An 8,395-nucleotide genomic window follows, 5' to 3' on the forward strand; every position below is an offset into this window, starting at 1 on the left:
TCATTCTGCGTTAAAAGTAGCTTGCTTGCAGGAGTAGCTGCTAGCTGGCGAGGTTAGCCTGCATCGGACTCCTAAGAAATGTAAGTTGTGCGAGTTATATCAGTCGCGTCGATCGTCCTGTTATGCTTTTCATAATTACGACCATCTTCTTATGACATTTGTTATCTTACTATTCAACTGTATTATATTGCCCACACGGATTATCACCCTGGCCTTGCTTGTGTGTTCAATGAAAGGAAGAAAGTAAATGGCGGCCGTTTCTGTCCTATCATAACCGCAAAGAAAATAACTGTTGTTGGCATAAATAATCATATAGTTTTGGTCGTTTTCATAGTAAAAAGTTATTGAACAAAGCACGATTACAAGACGGATCAATAATTTTAGTCGTTATGGTTAACAGGCTGGTAAGTTACTAGATAGCTATGTAGCTATATCTTATCAGCACAGCAACAATGCTAGCAAGCTTAATAATGTAGCTAGCCTAGCGTCAGTTGTTTGTAACGTTATGTATCCATGCATCACAATTCCGTCGTAGCAGAGCATACTTAATCCTAAAACCAAAAAACAACGTTGTTATAGGGCCAGGAAAGACTCCAAGCCCTACTTATCCCTCACCACCTAAGTCTAATTTTATTCACTAAATCACTGTCATTTCCCATGTTTTTATCTTTTAGGGCACCGTCACCTACAAAGCGGAAGGAGGAGGAAAAGACAAAAGACAGAGGGAAGGAGAAGACTGGTGCTAAGGAAGGGGCTGACAAGGACAGAGGCAGGGAGAAGGGACGCAAACGTCGCAGTGCTTCTACTGGTAGCAGCAGTAGCAGGTGAGATATCTTCTCCAGCTTTGGAAGTACTCCTGGTCTATCAGATGTTGCATGAAGCCCTTTATCAGCCACTTTGGATAAAGGCGTCTGCTAAATGCAGTAAATGTAAAAATGTTCTACCCCAGGTCTCGGTCCAGCTCTACCTCCAGCAGCAGCTCTGGTTCCAGCTCTGGGTCCTCCAGTGGGTCTAGTTCCTCTGGCTCCAGCCGATCTGGGTCTTCTAGCTCCCGCTCCTCAAGTTCATCCAGCTCCTCTGGGTCCCCTAGCGCTGGCCGCCGTCGCCATGACAACCGTCGCCGCTCCCGCTCAGCGTGAGTAACTGTTTCTCAGTAGTGGGTCAATAACAACCTCTCCAAGCATTTTTGAAAATGATTAGAACATTCAGACTCTCTGAAAATCTGCCTCTTCAGCCGGTCCAACAACACTCTGAATTTCTGAACGGCCAGAGAGCGCTCTGAGAGAGAATAAACAAACAACCCCATACCAGTGACAGGTGAATTGTTTGTTGGGCTCCGAAATGGTGTCCTCACAGTAAACTCTAATGATTTGGAATATTATCCACTGTGCTGCAGGTCCAAAACACAGAAGAGAGGAGATGATAAAGAGCGAAAGAGAAGGAGCCCAAGTCCCAAACCCACCAAAGTTCACTTAGGACGACTGACCAGAAATGTGACCAAGGTGAGATGCTACATGGCGTGAGTCGTCCTCTATATATTTGTATGCTTATATTTCTATTCATACAAATATTACAGTAAGTAAAAAAAATAAAAAAAATAAATGCTAACTTGACCGATTTGTATTGTATTCTGTGGAGGCATTGCTTATTAAAGGTCTATATGGCCCTTTGGGACGACATACACTGATGGCTGTATTTTTGCAAAACATTGAGAGAGAGAAGCATTTTAGATGCTGATTCTTGTGTTTTGAATAAATGAAGTAAAACTTTTTTTTTTTATTTAACCCTAACCCAAACTCTTAATTCTGATGTCTGCTTCCCCTACTACACAGGACCACATCCAGGAGATCTTTGCCACCTATGGAAAGATCAAGATGATTGACATGCCAGTTGACAGGTTTCACCCACACCTGTCCAGGGGCTACGCCTATGTGGAGTTTGAGACTCCAGAAGAGGCCCGGAAGGCCCTGAAACACATGGATGGAGGTAGGACCATATGGGCCGTATGGTAATAAGACTACTGGGTCAACACCCTTGTGTATCTTTGGGTCAGTCTGATTGTGTTTCAGTTTAGCAGAAAATCTCCAAACAGAGATATGTATCGTATGAAGTATGTATTGAGGTTTGTGGTTCTTTTCTTCTGTCTATCCTCTATCCCCAGGTCAGATTGATGGGCAGGAGATCACTGCATCCGCTGTGCTGACTCCAAGAGTACGCCCTCCCCCCCGTAGACCATCACCTCCCCGCAGAATGCCCCCGCCTCCCCCTATGTGGCGTCGCACCCCACCCCGGATGAGGAGGAGGTTAGTCTTGAGTCCCATGTTGACATTGGCCTATCATTATCTTGACCTGTTTACTGTCTGTTTGGGCCTATCAAACTGAACCGTATTGTCTTGTTCTACAATTGTTTCACAGGCACCAATTCAGCATTCATTACCAGACATCCTCCACCAATCACCATTTTTATTCTCTCCCAAATTGATACAAAAGTTTAGATTTTAAATCAAACAATTACTATGATGTAATTTACCAAGACCAGCGTCTTGTGGGGTTAATAGGTCGCAGACTTCAGCCAGTTATTGCAAAGGATGTCGACCAAATACTAAACATGAGTGCTTAATTTAGACATTTGATAAATCTGTCCAATTACTTTTGGGTACCCTAAAATAGGGGGACTATGCATAAAAAGTGTTGTAATTTCTGAATGGTGAAACCAATATGGACACAAATACCATGAAGTGAAAGACGAGGATCTCTACTTTAACCTCATTGTGGTTGTTTGATTCAAAATGTGTGGTGTAGAGCCAAAAGAAGAAATTACTACTTACACAAGGCATCCCATTACTTACACAGGTCAGGGCAGTGTGCGTGTGTGAGAGAGAGAAAAAAATACATAACCGTATTTGCTATTGAGCTAATTCTGCATTTAATGCAGTAAGGTTCCAGTATTCTCTTGCACATCCTCCCTACCCTAACAATGGCCTATTTTGTGTACCTGAAGATCTCGGTCACCAAGGAGACGGTCCCCAGTACGCCGACGCTCTCGCTCCAGATCCCCTGGCCGCAGACGTCATCGTTCCCGCTCCAGCTCCAACTCCTCACGGTAGATCAACAATGCTGCCTGGCCCCCGACCCCCTGGACCTTAAACACGGGCTTCCTGGAACCACCCCTCTCTGTTAGAGGCCACAGCTGTTCCAGTCATATGGATACGGAACGTCAACACGCATACAAGCGTCTGTCTTGTGGCTGAACCAGATCCCTGTCGGAAGTTGTCTGAGCCCGCCATTTCTTTGTCCCAATTAAGTTTTTCTGTTGAGCTGCCCAGTTGCTAATGGTTGAGTGTCTGTCATGTCATCTGTATTCCATTCAGTGCTCAGGCTTGTTTTAAAAATGTACTAATGATTTGCTCAAGATGTAACACCTTTTTACCATGTACTGATTTTGTACACATTTTGAAAATAAAAAGGATAAAACTTCCACCCAAGTTGTGTTTGTTTGTGTATGCCAACTTAATTGTTATAAACTTTTCTCTGGATAAGTAGCCTACCTGTCATGCTCAGGTTATGGACAATTAATTCATACTTGACAGTGTTTGAATTGATTATTTTGTATTGAATGATCCACATCCAAGTGTCTCAAAATACTTTGTGCTAATATCAGTGCTCAGCAAATATGGATGGAAGTTTAAGCTGTTATGGAGTCATTGTATGCTGGTGAACAAGACAGAAATTGATGAGGAGAGGGAAAAGAGGAAGCATAGGTTTTTGAGCAGGGCTAATTTTGAGCTGGAGGCAGGTATCCTGCTCTCCCCCCAAATGGTGCTGAAAGGGCATTCACTGAGGTCCACTAAGCGTTTTCCAACTTGACCAGTTGGTTGCACAAATTCAATTAAGTGTTTTCCGTGGAGTAAACACATTTAAGGCAGTTCATGCACGTTTTTTGGTAAATTCCATCAAGCCTGACCTACACAGAATCAATACATATATTGATTAGGAATGAAACAAAAGGCAAAGGGAGTTCTCATTATTCGGAGTGCCTCAAAATGTTTTCAAGTAATGACCGCTTGAGGTCTCACTTTTGAGAGACGGAGAGAGAGAGAGAGAGAGAGAGAGAGCGCTGATGTGTACAGAGAGCAGGAACTGAGAGGAGGATAGCCTAGTAGAATTCACAAGGAGCGGCTGGAATATACATCTGTACGCGCGCACGACAACAACATGTTTTCATCATAATCCATTATTTGCGACTCAGACACTAATACTTATCTCAGATGAGATAGCTAATTTAATAGCTGCCCACGGGCATAAAAACTGCAGTGGCGATATCCACCCCATACACCCTCACTTTCGAAGCTTTTGAGTTGAGGCATTCATTGAATAAGCAAATAAACTCACAGCATGGCTACGGAACAAAAAAATAACAAAACGCTTTTAAAAGAGCTATTGGAGAGACCTGGGAACGGGAGCTGTGCAGATTGCGGAGCTGCAGGTACAGTATGGTCGCAAAAATTGTCTCAAGTATTTTATGTCAGGTGGCGGGCGCTCCTCGAGACAGGTAGGCAAGGTCGTTGAGTTTCCGCACGCACGTACGGCGCCCCTCTCGCAGTCGTTGCGATGGTGGGTGATTGTTTTAATCTATGTTCCAGATAAAATACTGAATAGAATGCCATACACCTGTTATGATGGTGGGTTTGTAACTTCGTTTGTAAATGGTTCACCAATAAAACATTTTATTTCAATAATTGTAGATACTAATATTTTTTCTTAATAACAGTGACAGACAGTTTATTTCTCAGAAATAATCATTTAATTTTGATCAGTAGATGACCATTCCTCAAGCAAAAGGATGATAGTAATTTAGTTTCGCCGTCTCAAATGTTATGTCTGTTTTCATCTCATGGACCTTTAAGGTGAGGTGTATGTTATGTGTTAACATCGTGGCAAAGATTTCGTCACTTACAGTAACTGTGATCACACACCCACTGCCACACAAGTACACTGTAGGTCTAGTGTTCCTTTGTTTGCAGACCTTCATCAGATTTTCAGTTATTGCTTAATCAGTCTCAAGTGCAGGCAAACAGGTAGGCGGTATGACTGCATGACGACAAAGTGAACGCATGTTAAGATCACAGAGTAGGTGTCTAAGTGTGTAAAAGGAATCCAGGGAATCCAGACAGGGAGTGGGATAACGGTTATCATTTGCGGGATCATGTTCACACGGATTGGTTGATGCATTGTCCCGCCCTTGGAGCCTCATCCCATAGAGATGAAAGTTGTTTGATGACTATGCCCCACCCTCTCAGTGGGAAACCTGTGTGGGTTCCTCAGGAGCAGTGCCCACTGTCCATTTGACCACAGCTAGCATACCTCCTCAGAGCAAACATGGATGCTGCATCTGATCATATAAGGAAGGTTGTGATATGGTTTCCAGAAGCTTATTGTGACAGTACATTCCAGTAACAGTAAATGTATGATGTTCTAGATGAGGAATATTATGACTCACTCAATATGACAAGCCTTAATTCAAATCATCATGAATTGATAGGTGCAATGGATAATGGTGTCATGAATTTAGAGACTTATGTGGTCAAATCAACAACATTTATTTAGATAATTAAATTGGAAATTATGTTTACTGATTCTAAGGGGCTGCTTTTGCCTTTCCCCTAACAAGTGCTTCTAGGAAGTGTTTAAGCTGATCTGCAATGTGGATTGTCTGTCTTGGTCCTTGTCTTCAGCCAAGCTCCCATTTATCTGCAACTAAATACAGTATCATATCAAACTTTCATCAGATAACAGGATGACAAAACAAACGTCCATGAATAGTCTTTATTTGTTATTAGATACCAATGAATGGACAATAAAAAAGATATGACAATACTTTAACTGTAAAGTGGTCTAATTATCTACTAAGGTCTCATCAGACTCTGCCAAATCAATCATAGTGGACGACTCTCATTAATTAAAGCCTGCAAATGGTACAAAAATAATGGCATAGTTAGAGACACATGTCTTTATTTTCATGGAGGGTGTGCTGGCTTGAGGGTGTGCTGGCTTGCTGTGGATCAGAGAGTGAGTTCAGTGGATCCAGTCCAGAATTATCTGTGTGGGGACAATAGACTGGGGGAGGGGGGGAGTAGACACGCACACGCACACGCACACGCACACGCACACGCACGCACACACACACACACACACACACACACACACACACACAGGGTGATTCAGCTGATCTCTTGAGGCAGCATATTCAAATACATGTCTGATCTCTCTCTGATCTGATTGGTGCAGCATCAGATACAGTTGTCCAATCCTCATCCACATCAGTGAGCACTTCCCTATGCTATTCAGTCTTTAGTATAGCTCAGCTCAGAATGCAGTGTCTCAGTGATGTTTCTCATTTCCAAACTCACAGCATAGCTGGTGTGTTGTTGTCTTGGCTATGGCTTCAACAGTCTAAGCCATTATTTTCTGTAATTGAGGGAAGTGATGATAGAGATAAAACTATGACTAATGCACTCATGATTGTACTCAAATAAATGTGATATATAATTTCTCTCTCTCTCTCTCTCTCTCTCTCTCTCTCTCTCTCTTGCTCGCTCGCTCGCTCTTGCTGTAGACATTTGCTCACTGAGTGACTCATCTTTTATTCTGGTTTATGATCACTTAACTAGGAGACACTATATGGCAATTTAGAGGAATGACATGCTACTTTAGAATATCCTCTCTCTATGTGCTTCTCATGACTATAGTTTGGTATTGAGTTACACTCAATATAAGGAAGGTACTTTGCGACGCCTTCAAGCTATATTTATATTTGTGTGGTTTGTGTGTGTCTGCTCTTTTGTCTTCTCAATGATAAAATGACTGCACCATCCACAGAAACCTGAACCACACGATTTTGCTCTATTTCCCTGACCCAACTGCAAAATAGCAGCAACTAAAACCAATACCAATACAGAAGCTTCATTACAAACAAAAACGCCCCCTTCAATACTAGTAAGACATATACAAACTATGTACATATTCAGAACAGTGTTTTACAATCTTTGCCAAATTTGGACCATACTGACTATTCTATTGAGGACAGCATTGCCAACCTTTTAGGTTTTTAAATAAAATCAGGGCTGCATACGAATATGCTTCACTCTTGGTTCACTTCTGTACACATTTCAGGCTCTTTGGGACACATAGGAGATTTGTATGGGAAAATACTTACAGAGAGTTAGCATATCCTGCTAACAGAATAATGTCTTCAATATCAGAATAATGTCTCCTGCCTGACTCCTTTTAGAGCCAGCTAGCTGTACGTCATATATTCATTTTCAAAACTAGATAGTGGAATACTGATGGTTGCCATTGGCTCCCCCTTCTCCCCCCCTTACATCACTCTTCAAAGGGATTTCTTGATGTCCTGAACTCTGACTGAACTTTGCTGGAACACAGGAAGTTTGCCAGCATGAATACTAAAAAAAAAATCAGCGTCACAATACATTGATAGTGTTTTTGATGTGATGTCTGCGCTATTTCAGGGACTTGGATTCCCTTATCCAGATGATGATATCTGGCCAGAATTTCCATATATTTACTTAGAGAAATCCCCTTTGTAGCTTTTTTTCTGCTTTGCAGTGTACAATTGCATGGATCTTCCTACAATGTCATGGACACATATTTTGACTTGTGAATATCAAAGATAAGCTAGATAAGTTAGATCCTGTTCTCCAATATACAGAGACACTGCTAAAGGTCTACATCAGGATTCCTTTCAGATAATGTGAACACAAACTTTTTACCATTACTTAAGTTCACAGAATATTGTCTTTATGAAGACAGCGAATTAATTCTGTTTCCTGGACCCATTGGTTTGGCAAAATCACCTTGTAACTTAGTAAAACTGGCCTATCCATGAACCCAGACAGGACAGGCATATGGTCCCATTTTCCCTGTCCTAACAAATAGAAGAGGTCTGCTGAGGTTGCAACACCAAATAGAATCCCAGAGTCTCTGCGTATTGTGTAAATACACACACATATGCAGGCACGCAGGCATGCATGCACGCAGGCAGAAACAAATACACACACACACACACACACACACACACACACACACACACACACACACACACACACACACACACACACACACAGATCTGTTCTGGACACTGTTTGTTATTGATCAGGAGTATTGTGTCAGGAGTGTGAGCCAGCCAGAAATAGTGTCTGTGAAACTTTACTCTGCCATGATGTTTCAAGGTGAGTCGCCATGGCGCCTGATAGACCCCCCCCCCTCCCTCCACACACGTCAGACAGATAGGAGAACACCAGCCTCCTCCTCCAACCCCGGGAGGATAGCCGTATACTCCCAGACGTCTTTCGAGACACTCTGACACAAGCTCTAA

At 42.4% G+C, this 8,395-nt stretch overlaps 2 protein-coding genes across 3 annotated transcripts in view; both read left to right on the plus strand.

Moving 5' to 3' along the window:
- The first annotated feature begins 12 nt into the window (after positions 1-12).
- rnps1 (RNA binding protein S1, serine-rich domain) lies at positions 13-3,478 on the plus strand. Its single transcript, XM_083676342.1, has 7 exons — positions 13-80; positions 675-824; positions 950-1,135; positions 1,397-1,502; positions 1,833-1,986; positions 2,162-2,303; positions 3,002-3,478. Coding segments are annotated over exons 1-7 (846 nt in total). The 5' UTR covers positions 13-78; the 3' UTR covers positions 3,108-3,478.
- Positions 3,479-4,142: 664 nt separating this feature from the next.
- The window catches only part of LOC310809776 (arf-GAP with dual PH domain-containing protein 1-like), a 17,557-nt gene continuing 13,304 nt past the window's right edge, over positions 4,143-8,395 (plus strand). For both annotated transcript variants that reach the window (XR_014554412.1, XM_083677232.1), the window contains exon 1: positions 4,143-4,486. Coding sequence is in view for 1 of the 2 variants with exons in the window: in XM_083677232.1 (XP_083533358.1) it covers positions 4,396-4,486 (91 nt within the window). In the remaining variant the exon portion in view is untranslated. The remainder of the gene's footprint in view (positions 4,487-8,395) is intronic.

Source organism: Argentina silus (assembly GCF_951799395.1).
Source record: "Argentina silus genome assembly, chromosome: 9".
NCBI lineage: Eukaryota > Metazoa > Chordata > Actinopteri > Argentiniformes > Argentinidae > Argentina > Argentina silus.

Coding starts and splice junctions, on each gene's coding strand:
- rnps1 (XM_083676342.1), top strand. Junction 825..949: donor ACTGGTAGCAGCAGTAGCAG/GTGAGATATCTT, acceptor GTTCTACCCCAG/GTCTCGGTCCAGCTCTACCT. Junction 1,136..1,396: donor CGTCGCCGCTCCCGCTCAGC/GTGAGTAACTGT, acceptor ACTGTGCTGCAG/GTCCAAAACACAGAAGAGAG.